This window comes from Serinus canaria, chromosome 6 (genome assembly GCF_022539315.1).
Source record: "Serinus canaria isolate serCan28SL12 chromosome 6, serCan2020, whole genome shotgun sequence".
Lineage (NCBI taxonomy): Eukaryota > Metazoa > Chordata > Aves > Passeriformes > Fringillidae > Serinus > Serinus canaria.
The window spans coordinates 31,881,439-31,898,947 of record NC_066320.1 but is presented as its reverse complement, the minus strand read 5'-3'; the positions used below and the strand labels follow the sequence as shown (position 1 = coordinate 31,898,947).

The 17,509-nt window shown below is 48.9% G+C and overlaps 1 protein-coding gene across 6 annotated transcripts in view; it reads left to right on the top strand.

Moving 5' to 3' along the window:
- Positions 1-17,509, top strand: part of CTBP2 (C-terminal binding protein 2) — a 131,624-nt gene that overhangs the window by 109,128 nt on the left and 4,987 nt on the right. For 3 of the 6 annotated variants that reach the window (XM_009087104.4, XM_050976126.1, XM_009087103.4), the window contains 4 exons: positions 12,518-12,672; positions 14,167-14,311; positions 16,234-16,440; positions 17,013-17,227. In XM_009087104.4, coding sequence (XP_009085352.1) covers positions 12,518-12,672; positions 14,167-14,311; positions 16,234-16,440; positions 17,013-17,227 — 722 coding nt within the window. The other 3 variants (XM_050976129.1, XM_050976127.1, XM_050976128.1) reach the window with 3 other exon arrangements.

Here is a 17,509-nt window from a genome sequence, read left to right as displayed (position 1 = left end):
GGTTTTGTGTCAGTGGCAGCTCTTGGGGGGGCTTTGGGACCCCCTCACACAGAGGCTCAGTGTAGGATTGTTGTTGCTGCAGGAGCCTCTTTTTCAAGATCACAGGGAGTTTTCTCAACACACCCAGTTTGATTTGGTTTGTTTTGTAATCTGTGTGACCTAATCAAGTGTATAAACATCTAGACAGGGGTGGGATGCTGGTGTATCCTTCTTTGCCAACTGCCTTCTGCTGCAAGGCAGGAAATTTTGTCTGCTTTCTGAAATTTCAGTGCAAGACCCCTTTCCCTATCTTCCCCAATCTTAGTCCCAACAGAGAAGTTAAACCTGATCGGTTCATTTTGCCACACCTCACTTTGGTGGGTTCATGGCACAGTTTTAAGGCTAAACAAATTAATTGAGACTCACCATACTACAGCTCTTGGGTTGATAGGTTTTATTGAACCAATAAAATATAGAAAATGGTTAGAGGAAAAGAGCTTACTGCAGTGATATTGTTCAGTGTGATTTACAGTTTTATAACTGTAGGCAAATGTGAAATATTTTTCACTGTCTTGGGTATATATTATTAGATAAACCTATATCCTGTGCTTACCTACATCAGCACTGTGATAGTGAAGAGACATAAAAATGAAGACATTTTCAGCCCATTAGAGTTAACGTGGTTTCAAGAGCAGTCAGTTTCTCTACAATTTGGATTTTATTTGTTCCTCACTGTGCTGAGGATGCCTGCAGGAAATGCCTCCCAGCAGCTGTGGGAGCTGCACTGTAGCAATCCTTGGCATGCACAAGAAAATAAGACACCTGAAATATGAAGATTGTCGGCCAAAACACCAGCTCATGAAAAACAGAGAGAAAATACAGATCTGTGCAGGAATTCTTTGTGGAGCATCCTGATCTGTCTCCTTTGACTCTTGTTACATTACCCCCATGAGAAAAGCCATGGTGGCAAAGGCAGGGCTGCTTCAGGAGGTCCTTAAAGCCCCTTTCTGTGGCCAGAGGAGTGTGGTGGGCTTTGAGAGCTCCTGGGCCACAGCCTGGAGCTGGGACAAACTTCCCAAGGGAGTGGGAGGGCAGGAGACAGCCCTGGAGCTCCAGGAGGGTGGTCAGCCCCAAGTACTTGGGGAGAGGTGGGTGTTGAGCTGCTGTAGCACAGGAATAGCTCATCATTGTTGGAATTGAAAAATAAGAATGTGCCAGTGAGTTATCTGAATTAATGAAGATGAAATGTGCTGCATAAATCCATCAGGAGCGTGATCGTGCCGTTATCCCTTGGGCTACTCTGGCTCACAAGGAGAAAAGGTTGATTTGTGTTTGTAGATGATTTTGTTTGCTCTGCCAGTGCTCATTTTTGTTGTAGTATGAAAGCCAGGGAGTGTGTGTTTCTTTTGCTCAAAGATGGAGCAGATTAGCAAAGATTTTTCTAGATTATCATCGTTTAAATAGCTCTGGTTTAAGACAAATGTTTCAACTGCAATGACTTATTAGTGATACTATTTTAAACACTGATGATAAATTAGGGAGGTTATAAGCTCTATTACTCAAGGATCTGTGCAATATTTGGACATTGAACATGGTTTTCCATAAACCAGAAGGCACTGGTGTGCAGCTGACCGGGCTGAGAGCCCTCTGGCTGGGCTGGGAGAGGAGGAGTTGAAGCAGCTTCAGGGGCAGGGTTTGCAAAATGATGAGAGTTTAACCTTGCTTTGACTCCAGCCCACCCTGGGTGCAGAGGAAAACTCTTGGTGGGGTGAGCATCACTTGTGCTGCCACCGGGAAGGTCACAGGGTGAAGGGGCACTTTGGTGTCACAGCCTTGGTCAGGGTTTTCAGCCAGCATTGCCCAAGTCCCCTGTTTTCATTTAAGATGTGAAATGTGTGGCTGGGGATTATCACTAATCCACAGGACGTTTTAGGGTCAGGGAGAAGGAAAAATGTTTGGTATGTTCTCAGCCATTCCCAGTGCCTGCAGGCCCCAGGACAGCCCCACTGGCAGATCTGCAGGGGTTTGCTTCAGCCTCCAAAGCCTGGGGAACACTGAGAAGGGGAGGTGGGCTGGCAGAAGCACCTCAGCTTCCTCCTGGGTCCTTACTCAGAACTTCTGTCCACTGTACCAAAAAAAAATCACATCCCAAATGTCATTTGAGAAATTTTGGGAGAGTTTTGGCTGGTTCCAGCCCTTTTGGGTCCACAGGCTCTTGTGCTGCAGAGCTGCAGCCTGTGTTTTGCAGCCAGGCAGGAATGCTAGTGGCCAGGAAAAGGCTGATAAAGAGGGAAAGTAGAGAATGGGAAAGTTAATCATTGAACTTTTTGTTATCTTTATTCAGCTTGGAAAACTGAAGCCTGACAAAGTTTGCAGGGGGAGATAATATCCTTTATTAGAGCAACTTCTGTAATTAGGAAAACCCCCACGTGCTTCTGGGATCACATGCTTTTCCTCTGATCTCCACAATTGCCCATTGCATTAAAATGAAATAAATTTAATTTTCAAAAGGTTCAGCAGATATTTGAAAGAACTGAATTTAAAAGCAACTTACAAAACAAAAAATCTGATTTGCTTTAATTTGATTTGAACATTTCAAGAAAGATTTAGTAGCCCTGAATTACAAAAGACTATTTTTTCTGGCTAGAAGTTTACTCATAGGAACATGACATCTGTGTACCAAAGGGCAGTGGTGGAGTCCCCAGCCCTGGAGGGGTTTAAGAGCCATGTGGATGTGGCACTTGGGGACATGGATCAGTGGTGGCCTTGGCAGTGCTGGGAAATGGACTCAATGATTTTCAAGGTCTTTTCCAACCTAAATGATTCTGTGATTCAATGAAATTCTACAAAATTTCTACATTTAGCTCTCATTTCTCTCATTTCTTCCTGAAATACCCACGAGGCCCTTGGCACCTTCAGGGTGCCCTCAGCACAGGAGTTATTGGTGAGGGGGGGCTCTGCAAAGTCAGAAGGGTGAGTTTGATATACAGAGTTCCCTGCTCTGAATACCACTTCTTTGTCCTCAGTCTAAAAAACTGATTTAATGATAACATTCTAGGATGCCTGAGTTTGTAAATAATCAGTGTATTGTTATTAATTAAGGTAATTTCTCTGTTCCAGGAGATAAGACATTATTATTAATAAGCTTTCCAGTGAGAGGTTTTGTGTGCTCACTCTGACCTCATGAAATCCCCAGCCTATAATTCAGTTTTGTGTTGTTTTCTTTTTTCATTTTTGAGTGGATTTTTTCTTTTTTTTTTTTTTTTTAATTTTTGATAGCCTTCTACATCATCCAGCAGACCAATTTAAAATTCCCTCAGTCCAGCTTAGTCTCAGCTGTATTAATGCATGGCTCGGGGGCACAGATAGCTGAAAAGGGCTGTATTGTGTGGCATCTCTAAAATCTTCTTTGAGAAGTTGGATAAAGAGATTGAGGTTTCTCAGGGGGAGTTTTGGGTTGTTTTTTTTTTTCCCCAGCTGAGTGAGCAGCCTTGCAGGTGGCTCAGAGAGGAGATGCCAGGCCAGGAGATGCTGCTGGACCCTGTGTCACCCCATTCCTGGTAAAGTCCCCATCAGAAAGGGATGAAGGATGAGGGAAGGTGGCTGCAAGCACAGTGTGGCATCCTTCATCATTTTCCTGATGGATCTCAGGAGACAGCTTTACAGCAATATTGAAAATAATCAAATATATTAGTTAGGGAACATGGGTTGAAGCAGGAGTGATTTTCTCTTTGATATTTTTTCTGGGGTATCACACACAGAGCTCTGTCTTCTTCATGCAGTCATGCTTGGGAAATCCTGCCTGAGGTGCAACCTGAGTTTTTCAATATTAGTTGAACCAGAAAATACTGGAGTTCATGGAATCACTGAATGGTTTGGGTTGGAAGGGACCTTTAAAAAGATCATTTAGTCCAGTCCCCTGCCATGAGCAGGACACCTTCAGCCAGGCCAGGTGGCTCTGAGCCCCACAAGGTGATCAGCCTTCCCCTCACACTGTTCCTTGAAGGATACAAAGGAGAGCAGCTGGGGTTTGGTGGTCACTGCCAAGCCCGAGCTTTGTTTGCTCCCTTTTTATGGTTCTGGGCTGCTTTAAGTGTCAACAGGAATGTGAAGTGTGCCCTGTTTGTTTTTTTAAAGTGCAACCATGATAGACCCGTAAAGCTTTTGTTGTGAAAGTAAATCAACTTTAATAGCAAGTAGGTTGTAGTTAAGTGCTTTTGAGTGTTGGTATTTAGGGGGTTTTTCTCACTTGGTTGTAATCCGGTGCTGCAGGGAAGTGAGGGTGTTTATCTCAGGGAAATGAGTGGGATTTGCAGCCATTCAGCACCTCCCAGCACCTTCCAGGGTTATTCCCCTGCCCACATAGTTCACCATCCTTTCTGCTCTCAAACCCCTCAAAGAGCGATGGGAGAGCACAGAGGAGCTGTGGGTGCAGGCTGGGATGGGGAAAGAAATGGGAATAAAGTGAAGCAAGAAACTGGGACACAAAAAAGCAGGAGCAATGGGAACATGGCAATACTTGGCCTTCCTGGCTGTGCTGAGGGTTCCTCCACTGGCTCTTTGCCATGGAAGAGGGGTGGGGATGTGAGAGGGGAGAAAGTTGCCAAAGGTCCAGTGGCCTCAGCTGCAGTGTTCCCCTGTGGCTGAGCCCTGGCTGTGGGGGTGACCTTGCAGCAGGGTCACTGAACACACGGTTCCAGCTGGCCCTGTGCTCTTGGCCAGCACCCAGCAGCTATTTTGGGAGGTCTTAGAAGGGACAAGGCCTTGGCAGGACCTGTGGGTTTGCAGTGAGCTCTGGGCTCTCCCTGCAGGGGCCAGCAGGCATCATGGAGCGGGCTGTGGAGGAGCACACAGGGCTCAGGGACAGCCTAGGGACAGCCCATGTGCCCCTGGAGTGGCTCACAGGACTCAGGGACAGTCCCTGGAGTGGCTCACAGGGCTTAGGGACAGCCCCTGTGCCCCTGGTGTGGCTCACAGGACTCCGGGACAGCCCAGGGACAGCCCCTGTGTCCCTGGAGTGGCTCATAGGGCTCAGGGACAGCCCGTGGAGTGGCTCACAGGACTCAGGGACAGCCCAGGGACACTCCCTGGAGTGCCTCACAGGGCTTAGGGACAGCCCCTGTGCCCCTGGAGTGCCTCACAGGGCTTAGGGACAGCCCCTGTGCCCATGGAGTGGCTCACAGGGCTCAGGGACAGCCCGTGGAGTGGCTCACCAGGCTCAGGGACAGCCCATGTGCTCCTGGCTGCCTGGCACTGCACTCACTGCTCGTGGCTTTTAACCCTTTGAGCGAAGGTGCTGGAGGTGTGCAGGTGGATTGGAAGGGTTGCAGTCATCCCTTGCCCTGGGTGCTCCCTGGCCACCCACAGCAGTGCAGGAGGAGCTGAGGCAGCTGCCAGCTGTTCTTGGCACTCTGGGCTTGGCCAGAAACTGCTTTGGGGAGGCTCCTGGAGTCAAGCTGGGCTCCCACTGAAGGCTCCCACATTGCCCTGGGCTGGATCTTTGGGGGGTTGTTGTCCCTTCTGGCTGTAAATGAGTGACTTGAGATGATAACAGCTACAGGTGGACATGGAAAAGAGGATTTATCTTCCAAAAGGCTCTCCAGGCTCCCATCCTGCATAGCAGAGACAGAAACTCCTCCCGTGCTGTCTCAAGCCTCTTCTGGGATCTAAACCTCCAGCAGATCTCAGGAATTCCAGCAGCAAAGCAGAGATGCTCAGAGGAAGCCCTTGTTGCTTAAAAGATGGAGAGCACTTTCTGTCCAGCAGAGCAGGAAGGACTGATGTCAGTGGTTAGCAGCATCACTTAATTCCTACAGCTAGCTCCCAACGTGGCCTTGTCTTTGTTTTCCACTCAGAATCTCTCATTATCAATGTGCAAATAAGAGTTCCAAAGGTGCTGCTGGCACAACAACAGCTGGTGGGATTGAATCCTTTCCACTTCCCAGAACTGGGTCCAAGTGCTTGCACCTTTTCTTTATTTTGAAAGAATTTCTAGTTTAAACCATAGGGCTGTCTGTGGTCTGTCTGTGTGCTGAAGCCAGGTTTGCACCCCTCAGTGCTGCTGTGTTGTGGACAGCCTGGCTACTGCTCTGGTGGGGATCTCAGGCAGCACAATTCAGGCTGTCCCCATGCCAGGGCTGTCACTGCAAGTCGACAGACTCATCTTTAGCCTTGATTTCAGTAGCTCATATTCCAAAACGGCTTTACAGCCTCTGAATCCCTCGGGGCAATTTGAAGTTTGAGCAGCCTCCTGCCCAGATGGCCGATATCAGCAGCTCTCCCCTGGCAACAGCATCCTTCTCCTTGGGTTTATTTATTTTATCTTTTCAATCAAAAAACTAAAAATCCAACCAAAAACTAAAACAATGAAAGCTGTCCATTTCCTGGAGCAGCTGATTTGTTTTTTACTGCTGTAGTTTGTTTCTGTTTAGATGGAAGGGAGAAAGATAAATGGATAAAGAGGACAGGGAGGGACCCAAAGGAGAGCTGGAATGGGATGTTGTCCCTCATGCATCCTTCCATATGGCTGGAATGTGTGGCTCAGAGGTGAACATCCCACCCTTGAAAAATAAAGGATCTATCCTGCAGCTGAAGTGCAGCACAGGAGGGAGTGCTGGATAATATCAGGAAAGCTGCCCACTGAGCACCAGGAGTACAATTTGTTCCCCACACTGGGCTTAGTAATGGAGCATACTCAAGGAGAATTTATTGGGGTTTTTTTTTTTTGCTACTTTCTCAATGGCTTTTTTTATAATATAAGCTGCAAAGCTCAGCCCTGGGCAGTGGGACAGTTTGAGGGTCTGTATGGTATCTGAATCATAACCACCAAAGTAACCCTTACTGAGCTTTTCTCCTTTTTCTCTCATCCCTCTCTTACAAAAAAAAAAAAAAAAAAAAAAAAAGGAAAAGAAAAACCAACACCCCTCCCCCCCCCAAAAAACCCCAATAAACAAAAAAAAAAAAAAAAAAAAACCAAAACAGGAAAAAAAAAAAAAACCAACCACAAAAACAAAAGAAAAAAAAAACCAAAGAAAAAGCATACAGGAATCTGAGCTGCTCTGAGCAAGCAGTTTCTCTCCCAGCCAGGTGCTTCTTTTAGCTTTCTTGGTAGCATCCCTCCCTCACCACCCCATATGGCCTCTCCCATCTGCTCTGCCTCTCCCGTGCCCTGGCAGCTCCTACGGCCTCCCTGGATTTGCCATCCCCTCCATCCATGCCCTGCTCTGCACTCTCCCTCTCAGGGTCTCTGCATGATCCTTGTGCCAGCTCATCCCTGGGGCAGCCCTGTCTCCCATCCCCTTGTGTGACCATAAGGAGTTGGATGCTGGACCTTGTTCAGCTCCTCTTGAAGTCCCTCCTTGGCATTTGGTGTTCACAGACATGGATTTACCAACCTGGCAATGTGGGAATAACCCAAACACCCACATTTTGATACAGAGCAGAGGCCATGCACTACTCTTCTATTACTCTTTCATTGTATTAACACCAGTCCAAGTCCTTGCAGCTGTATCTGCAGAGCTCCTGGGAACTTCAAGTGTTTTAGCAATGGTTTATGCTCAAGAGAAAGTTGTGCCTAAATCCCCTTGTCCTGTAGTCAGAGGCTGGATTTTTGGGAGACTGACAGGTCTTTTGATATCAGTGTTACAAGTCAGTATCAGCTCCAGGTAATGAACCTTTGTTCTCCCTTTTCCTGCCCCCTCCTCCAGTTGCAGGACTGCCCTGGGGGTCCCAAAGCTCCTGCAGGGTGGGCAGGACCCATCTGCAGCGGGCTGTGTGTGCCACAGGATGATGCTGCTGGAGCCAGCAGGATGGTGATGAATTGGGGGCACAGTAACACTGTGGAGAGGCAGTGCTGATGGTGTTGAACAGGAATGAGGTGCAGATTTTTTTGTTATTTTGGACAGGGATTGTCTGTAGCTGTTGGTGCTGGCAGTGGCAGTGGCAACTGGAAAGAGGGAAAAACAACTGCTCCAACAACTGCTCCAAGCCATGCTCTGGAGATGGGGCACTGCACAGGGATAGCCTGCCCTCATTCTCACTGCACAGCAGCAGTGTCCTACATAGTCCTGACAGAGTGGGGGATTGGGATGACAAGTATAAAGTCATAAAATATGCTGAGTTAGAAGGGACCCAGAGTGATCATTGAGTCCAACTCCTGTCCCTGCACAGACACCCTAACAACCCCACCCTGGGCATCCCTGGCAGTGCTGTCCAAACTGCTGGAGCTCTGGCAGCCTCAGTGCCAGGGCTGGCACTGCCCATCCCTGGGGAGCCTGGGCAGTGCCAGCACCTCTGGGGGAAGAACCTTTCCCTGATACCCAACCTAAACCTCCCGACAATGCTCCAGCCATTCCCTCAAGCAATGACATGGGGCTGCTTTAACCTATTTGGGACAAACTGGGCAGGACCAGGAGATGGACATGTCCAAGGAGATGTGAATCCTGCCAGCAATCGAGTGTCATTTCTGATGCTGAAAAATCAGTTGATTCACACAGCAAGAAAGAATTTGGCCCTTGGTTTCTGGGTGCAGCTGAGATCAGCAGAGCCCTTGCTTTCCCCAGTGCTTTGTGTTTGTTTTCGAGGTCCTGCTGCTCAAGGCTATCAGCCTTTTTCTGGAGCCACGCTCTGCATGGAAAGAAAGGCATGTTTCATTTTTAAGTTGGGGGAAAAAAAAAAGCCACGCATACAAAAAAAACCCAAACAAACATAAAACGCAGCGTGGCACAGATTAAATCCATTTGAGACAACTCGAAAAAAAAACCCGTCATATGTGCAAGTCAATAGGAGGAGGGGAGTGGAAGGGGGAAAAGCAACTGTGACATATACAAACCCTTTAGTGTGCATAGCATAAGATTTTTTGGCTGGCACTCACATGATTTTATTCAAGGGCTGGGAAAGAACTACGATTAGTTAAAAGCTTCGGCAAAGTCTGGAGGGAGTGCTCTGAAGAGTTGGGAGCCGCGCAGAGGTGACTGTAACTCCTCTCGCAATTTCAGACCATTCTTCTGGGGCTCAGGACAAAAGCCTTTTCTTTTCCCTCCGTGTTCAAAGAGACATTTGTCTTGAGATGTTGCAGCTGTGGGCCGCGGGATCGCTTGTTTGAAGATACCCCCTCGTAGACGAAAGGAGAGGCAACGCACTGAAAAGTGGTAGTATTTTATCGTGTGTGGGTCCCCCCCCTTCCTCCTCCCTCCCTACTCCTCCACTGCCATGTGTGGTTTTTAATAAGAAGAAGAATGTGGAGGCAACATTTTCCAGGCAAGGGGAAATTTCCTGTTTCTTTTCTGTTTGTTTAATAAAGTGTGTAGTTGACTGTGAAACTGTAGCTACTTGGTTGTGAGCGGGTAATTCAGGCGAGTGTCAGGATCGCTTCTTGATGCACTTTTATATACTGCAGGGCAACATGTTTAAAGCCTTTTTTTCTGTTTTCCTTTTTTTTTTTTTTTTTATTTTAATGCTGCATGGCGCAGGCAACTGAGATTAATAAGAATTAGGCAAATGGCTTCTGCTTTTGTTTCGGTGAGATAGTACCAGCCGTCTTGCGGTCACACAAAGGCTGCCATTTAGCAGGGAGCACTCCCTAATTCTCTTGGCAGGGGTGCCTTTGGGATCGGATACAAGTGGGTGGCAAAGGGGAGGAGCGGCAGGAAAGGACAAGCAGGCTTTGTGTATTAAAAATGAAACAAAAGCACTTTATACGCGGGGCTGCGTGCAACAAGCGGCGCTGCCTGTGAGCCGGGGTGGAGTTTGAGTTCTCTGTGGCTGCAAAACCTTGCTTTTTTTGCCTCTTCTTTTTTTCTTTTTTTTTTCCCCCCCCCAGTAAACTATTCCTCCTCTCCCTCTTTCTTAGCCAGCCATCCCCACACTGCTGGCCAGGCTCCGCAGGCGGCTGAAAACGCCTGGAAAAAAAAAAACCCAAATGTATTGAACAATACTTGCCCCAACTTTGCAGGAACAGCTGGGGGGGGGTTCTCAGCAAAAATCAGCTTCAGATGGCGTGGGAGGCACCGAAATTGGGAGGCACCAAAATTGGGAGGCAAAGCTGCTCCCACCCCAGCCCCAAGGAGAGCTGGTACCCAGCTCCACAGGGGTGGGATGCTCGTGGTTTACACAGCGTTGTACCCTCGGTTTGGCAGAGTGAAAGGGTTAATGGCTGCAATGTTTTAGCACAATTTCGGGAGGAGTGGCTGCTGTTTAATTACTTTCTGATCCCTGGCATACCTCGTTCTCAATGAAGCAGTCGCCTGCAGAACAAACGTGCTGTATGAGCCGGGTGCTTTGGTTTTGCCAGCCCAAATGTGTTGGTTTGGATGTGTTTGTGCAGAGGTGGGAACCAGGATGGTTCCTGGATGCAGGATGGTGGAAACACAGCGGGAGAGGTGGGCCAGGAAAACAGAGCACGGTTTAAGCTACAAACCTGCCAATGGTTTTCATTAAAACGTAATTTCCATACATTATGCACTTCATCCTGTACTGATTTGCTTCAGAACTTGCCTTGTCAAGCTGAAATAAATTTCCTCCTTAAAGTAGGAGAAACAAGAGCAGTTCCTGTGAGTACCTCACGGGCTCCAGCCACATTCATCCTCAGTGACTGCACTTGAGTGTGTGGGCAAGGGTGACGTGCCTAAGAAGCCTGTGTCATCATGCACAATTACATCCCTAATCCCAAGCAAAGACACAGATGCTGCTTCAAAAAAAAAAAAAAAACAAAAAGGAAGAAAAAAAAAAAGCTGTGTTTCGTTTGACTTTGAAAGAAGCTTATGTAAGGGCAGCATAATAAACCCGTTATTTTGGGGCATGGATTAAATATCAAAGTTTCAGATAACCTGTGGTTTCATCTTCCACCTGCCATGCTCACAGGAAGCCAGTCCAACCTCTGTGTGCCCACTGCTCTGCCTTCAGGATGGTCCTGGTCCCTGGTGGGCACTGGGCTCCAAGCTTGGGGACAGGGCTGGTGGCCACTGGGACTGGCACCATGGCCACCTTGGCCCTGCATCAGATTCCTTTTTGTTTGCAGTTGTGGTGTGAGGCTGGCAGGTGATGCTCTAAGCCTTGGAGATCATACACATTAGAAAGCATTTAAGTCAGTGTTATAATTCACTTGCTTGTTAACCTGAGAAAATAATCTAGCTGGGGTGCAGTGCTGCCCAGAGGGATTGTGTAAGCGCTCAGAGATTTGGCCATGTTTTTATTCTTGCTTATCTGCTTATCACAAGCTTCTTTCCCTTATCCAGATCGTCTCGGCACTCTACCCTGCCTACTGACACACTTGCACTCCCATCTGGATGAAATGCAGGCAAACACAATGGATTACTTCCACTAATGGAGACCTCAGTAGGGAAGGGGGAGGGAAGGACCAGTTCCAAAAGCGCCCACCTGTAATGCTGAAAACCTTCAGTCGGGTCTGCTGGGTTAGTTGGTTCTTCATTTCTTTAGGCACATTCAGTAGAAAAGGAATGGAAAGCCACTAAACCCACTCCATTTAACCTGCCTGTTTCCATGGAGTTGTTTTTTCCCATGTAAAATGAGTGTAACTGTGTGAGTGTAGCAGCAGTGCAGGGTCCCTCCCTGGGACCACGCTCTTGGTGCCCACAGGGCTGGGGCTCATCACTGTGGCCAGCAATGCCCTTGTCTGTAACACTCTCATCAGCTGGGGGAGATTCCCCCACAAAATACCCAAAACAGCCCCTGGAGTGCCCTCAGCCAAGCTCTGGGCTTGTTCCCCTAACCAGCCCAACCACTGCATTTAAAGGCCAGGCAGATGTTGGCTGGTAGCCCTGGCAGGTTCTTGTGCAGAAGTGGGGTTTGGTAAGGAGCAGCTCTGCTGGGGCTACTTCTGTGAGGGTTTGGGGACTCAAACCCAGACCCTCCAGCTCCAGCCACCTCATGGTGCAGCAGCAGAAATAAAGCATCCCATTGTACCCAGAGCACCTGGTCCCTCACCTGTGCTCTGCCCAGAAACTGCCTGGGCAGCTGAAAGAGGCACCTGAGATATTTCATAGGGTCCTAATATAATAAACACCTTTACTGAAAGGGTGGTGTAGAGATTTCTAAGTGACTTGTCCCAAAATGAACCAGTTAATCCCCAACAGAGCAATAAATAGGATATAAAATTCAGCCTTCTGTGGCCCTTGGTGGCAATCAATTCCTTCCTCATCTCAGAGGAGAACGTTGGGTTTACAAAGATGAATTTTGCTGTTCCCATGAAACCTTTGGTAGTTGGTAATACATCAGTGTATAACCTTTGGTGCTAAAGAGGTCTTCAGTGTCCTGCTCTTCCCGTGATTTTCCAATAATCCTATTTTTTGAATGATTCTCTGTTGGACTTGTTTTCCTGAGGTGATCAGAATGGTGAAGCCATTCCCTAACAAACCAGGGGCAAACCCACAGCTGAGTTCCCAGAGACTGTCCCAGTCCCTTGGCCAGGCTTCAGCCCGTGTTGCTGTTAGCCCTGGCCCTGCTGTGTCACCAGGATGTCACCAGGTGCTGCTGTCCCTGGCAGGGATCGTGCTGAGGGTAAGCCCCGCTGTGCCCGCAGGTATCCGCCCGCAGATCATGAACGGCCCCATGCACCCGCGGCCCCTGGTGGCACTGCTGGACGGCAGGGACTGCACCGTGGAGATGCCCATCCTCAAGGACCTGGCCACGGTGGCCTTCTGTGACGCACAATCAACTCAGGAGATCCACGAGAAGGTACCGGGAGAGCTGGGGCAGGTTGGGGACAGCAGGGGCTGGGATCTTCCATGTCTGTAGGGCCTGAAGGGGCTCCAGGAGAGCTGCAGAGGGAATGGGGTAAGGGATGGAGGGACAGGACACCGAGAATGGCTTCCACTGCCAGAGGGCAGGGATGGATGGGATATTAGGCAGGAATTGCTCCCTTGCAGGGTGGACAGGCCCTGGCAAAGGGTGCCCAGAGCAGCTGGGGCTGCCCCTGGATCCCTGGAAGTGTCCATGGCCAGGCTGGATGGGGCTTGGAGCACCCTGGGACAGTGGAAGTTGTCCCTGCCCATAGCAGGGGTTTGGAAAAATGAGCTCCCTTTCAACCCAAACCAGTCTGTGATTGTTTGATTTTTGAGCAGAAAGTGTACAAAGCTGCACTTTGAGTCAATCAGCCGATAACATCAACAAAAGCTACTGCAGATTAAAATTCATTCAGGCTGTTTCAGAAGCCAGATGTTATTTTGGAAAAAAAAGTCACTTTATCTCTTTGCATCAGGTTTTTCACATCAATGTTATTAACGTTTCTCATGTTTTTTGAAGTCCGTGGTGCTGCTGCTGTGGCTTTGCTGACACCACCCCAGCTGCAGCTGGTGTGTCTTCACAGGTGCTCCTGCACCTCCAGCAGCTCCTCCCTCCAGAGGGAGTGGAGGAGGTTTTGGAATCATTCAGGCAGATCCATGCAGTGTGGATGAGTGTTTCTACTTGGAAGCTCAACTGCATGTAAATACTTCCCTTAAAAGTATTATTTTAGATACCTCAAATGAGGTTTGAAGTGATCAGAAATCACTTCCAAGATCTGGGAAAAGGGAAGACAAATAGCATCAGTGCTGGTCTTTGCAGATATTAAATTTGGGGGAAGAAGAATGGGAGTTTTTTGTGAGACATTAATAGATGAGCCAGGCTTGGAAGGTTTGGATGGGTCTTGGGTTTTTGGAGCTCTGAGGTAGGTTGTGGTGAGGGCAAAGGAAGGTCTGGATCTTCACTGAAGGGGACAAAGCCCAGCCCTGTGTGACTGTGCAGCCTCTTCTCAGGTCCCTTGAGAAGAGCCAGGGAAGGTAGATGCGACTGGTGTGGCCAAGGCTTCACATGCACAAGGAGGTGGAGGCATTAGGAGTGTCACACAGTCCTGTTAAACCCCAACAGACACTGCTGCAACACCTAATTCCTTTCCAAAAGCAGAATTTCTGCTGCTTGGAAACAGAGGGGTTTGCAGTTAACCACCTGGAAAAGGGTCCAGGTGAGAGACAAACGTGGTTTTCATCTGCCTGGTCTGCTCAGATGTAGCATCATCATTTCCAGACATTCACCAAATCCATTCCCAAAGCTGTTGGTGGGTTTGGTGACACCTGGCTCAGACAGCAGGTCAGCAGTGAAAATGCCCAACTCACTGGGTCATATTCCTGATTCCTGAGCTGCAGATGTCCTCCCAGATGTGCTGGTGGCTCCTGACTGCTGTGTTTGTTGCAGGTGTTGAATGAAGCTGTGGGGGCCATGATGTACCACACCATCACCCTGACCCGGGAGGACCTGGAGAAGTTCAAGGCCTTGCGGGTCATCGTGCGAATAGGGAGCGGCTACGACAACATCGACATCAAAGCTGCTGGGGAGCTCGGTAGGTCCCAGCTCTGCACCCTGACTCCTTCCCCTGTCCTTCCAATCCTTTAAAATCAGCACAAGGAACTGCTGCTTCCATGGGACCATGCTGGCACAGCAGAGTTCCAAGCAGGAGCTCCATTCAGCCCCTAAAGTTAAAGCTGCAGTTCACATTTTTTGCACACAGAGAATATTATGACAAGAAAATTTGACCATGAAGTGAACAAAACTGGGCAGTTTTAGAAGGCAGCTCCTGGGTCCATATTATGTTAAATTTACCCTGTCTGAATCCCTCATTCCTGCACTGTTCCAAGTTCCAGGTGCCCCCTCGTACCACTGGATATTTGTATGGCTGTTCTATTTCTGGCACAGGAGAGTTGATAGAGCTTTAGAAAAATTGGAGGAAGGGTGTTTGATTATGTTTTGTTAAGCAAGATCAGTCTCTTGATCTGAGCTGGTTCTCTGAGTCATGCCTGCTCTGCTGGGAAGGCGCTGTGTTGGATGGTGGGGCAGGAATTGTGTGTTGGGTTGTTGCCACCTCCTTTGCCATCTCATCAAAGGTGCCTCAGGAACTGGGAAAGGGCTTTTAGTGTGCATTGCCAAAAACAGGGAGGGTCACGTTGTAAGACAGTGCTGGGGCCACCCAGTTTCCAAACTGGTTTGGGTGGTCACAGAGACTTTTGGCTGCACACCCCCAGCTCCAGGAGCTTAATTGTATCCCTGGTTTCGGCAGCTGAGTTACAACAGGCTTTACTCATCTGATCCCAGGATTCAGTGTGTGAAGCAGCCCTGCAGTGGTGTTTGGGATATGTTGCATTAAAGGTTATCTCTGGGGAAGTGAGGAATAACAGCCATTCCACCTGAGCCATTTTACAGAGATAATTGCAATAAGAGAGTCTCAAATAGTCATTCCTAAAAAAAGCAATTCTCAATATAGTGAATTGTTTTCTTTTTTCAAGAGGAGAACAGTGTCTCCTCGGTGTAATGGTTTCTTCATGTTTTTTACTCTTATTGTTATTATCCATTATCACAATGTTCTGAGGCTTTGAACATCAGGAAAGGAAAGATATAATGAATAAAGTAATGGGATACTGCAGCATAATCCTTCTTTTTTTACTTGGCAAATTGGGTGGCCAAATGATGTGGTTCGGAGTAGAAAATGTAATGACTCCCCACAAATGTAGCATAAAGTTTAATTGGTATTGCTTTCCATAAGGTGGTTTTTAAACTGTGCAGTCAGTCAATGACCAGTGCCTAAACACTGGTGCCTGGGCTGGGCTGGACTGGGCACCAGTTTGGAGCCATTAAAAGGCACCCCCAGAATGGGATGATGGGAATGAACCATCATTCATGGGTGTTGAAGGGGCACAGAGTGTGGTGTTTGTGAGGTCCCCAGGATGAGGTGAGAGATGAGAATTTGACTACATGTTCTTAGAAGGCTGATTTAGATTAATTCTGTTCTATTCTATTCTATTCTAATTATATTATGCTATACTAAAACTATATTAAAGAAAAAGATATACCAGAAGGCTTAACAAGAATGAATAATAAAACCTTGTGACTGATTCAGAGTCTGACACAGCTGGCTGTGATTGGTCATTAATTAAAAACAATTCCCATGGAACCAATCAAACATTCACCTGTTGGTAAACAATGTCCAAGCCACATTCCAAAGCAGCAAAGGCAGGAGCAGCAATCAGGTAATTATTGCTTTCATTCCTCTCTGAGGCTTCTCAGCTTCCCAGGAGAAAATCCTGGGCAAAAAGGATTTTTCAGGAAATATCACGGTGACACAGAGTAAATACCAGTGTAAGGAGCCTGTGGGCAGGGCAGCCAGGAGTCACCCCATTGCACAAAAGGGTCCCTTAGCCAGGGGAAGGAGCGGGCAGGGCGGGCACCAGGCAGGACTTTGTGTGTGTGATCTGTGTGTGGCCTCCGCAGGGATCGCCGTCTGCAACATCCCCTCGGCGGCCGTGGAGGAGACGGCCGACTCCACCGTGTGCCACGTGCTGAACCTGTACCGGCGGAACACGTGGCTGTACCAGGCGCTGCGCGAGGGCACGCGCGTGCAGAGCGTGGAGCAGATCCGCGAGGTGGCCTCGGGAGCCGCCCGCATCCGCGGGGAGACGCTCGGCCTCATCGGCTTCGGTGCGTGCCACACGCAAGGGTGGGCTGCTCCTGAGGGGCTCAGCGCCTCTGCACAACCCTGGGAAGGAGCCAAAAGGAGCGTTTCCAAAAGCAGAGCCACCACGGTGGATCGGTGTGAAGTGGGGAGGACACCTCACGTGGGTTTTTGGGGAAGGAGCTGTTTGTGAGCTGTGGTTGAGTCCTTGGAGAAGCACTGGTGAAATGCAGTGGTGTTGTAGAGGGACCACAATTCTAGAGGTAGAGCTGCTGTCCTCTCCCAAAAATACCCCATCCCTGAGCCACAGCTACACCAGCCCGACCTTCCTGAGCCACTCTGGCCTGCACAGTGGCAGGGCTGTGTAAAACAGAGCTTAAGTTCAGCCACAGCTGTAGAGAGTTTCAGGGTTAGAGGTGGGATCAGGAAATTAAATGCAAAAGCTTGTTTAAATGGGGAAACTGAGGCAAGGCAAGGGAATGCCTGGGAAGCCCAGCAGCCCCCAGGGGACAATCCTCAGGTCCTGCTGGGATCTCAGCCTCATGGACACAGGGAATGTGGCTCAGTTAACTCGCCCTGTCCCTTCCCTTCGGCACAGGTCGCACTGCGCAGGCGGTGGCGGTCCGAGCCAAGGCCTTTGGCTTCAACGTGATCTTCTATGACCCGTACCTGCAGGACGGCATCGAGCGCTCCCTGGGCGTCCAGCGGGTCTACACCCTGCAGGACCTGCTCTACCAGAGCGACTGCGTCTCCCTGCACTGCAACCTCAACGAACACAACCACCACCTTATCAATGACTTCACGATTAAACAGGTAATTCATTCACTGAGGAGAGCTTTGGTGGTGGGCAGGGCCTGAGTGCACGAGCTGGCCAAAGGTCCCTCAGCTTCCCCAGTGAGCCAGCAGCTCCAGAAGAGCTGCTTGCACCCAGGTGTGTCTCCCCACGGTGCTTAGGGGGAGCAGTGTCCTGCCAGGTAAATGATCCCCATCCCTGTGGTGCAGAGGTGATGGCAAAGGTGGGTTTTGTTTGCCAACTCCAAAGAGAGATGGAACACCCACGTGCAGCGGGATGGGGGCTGCTCAGGCTGGAGCACA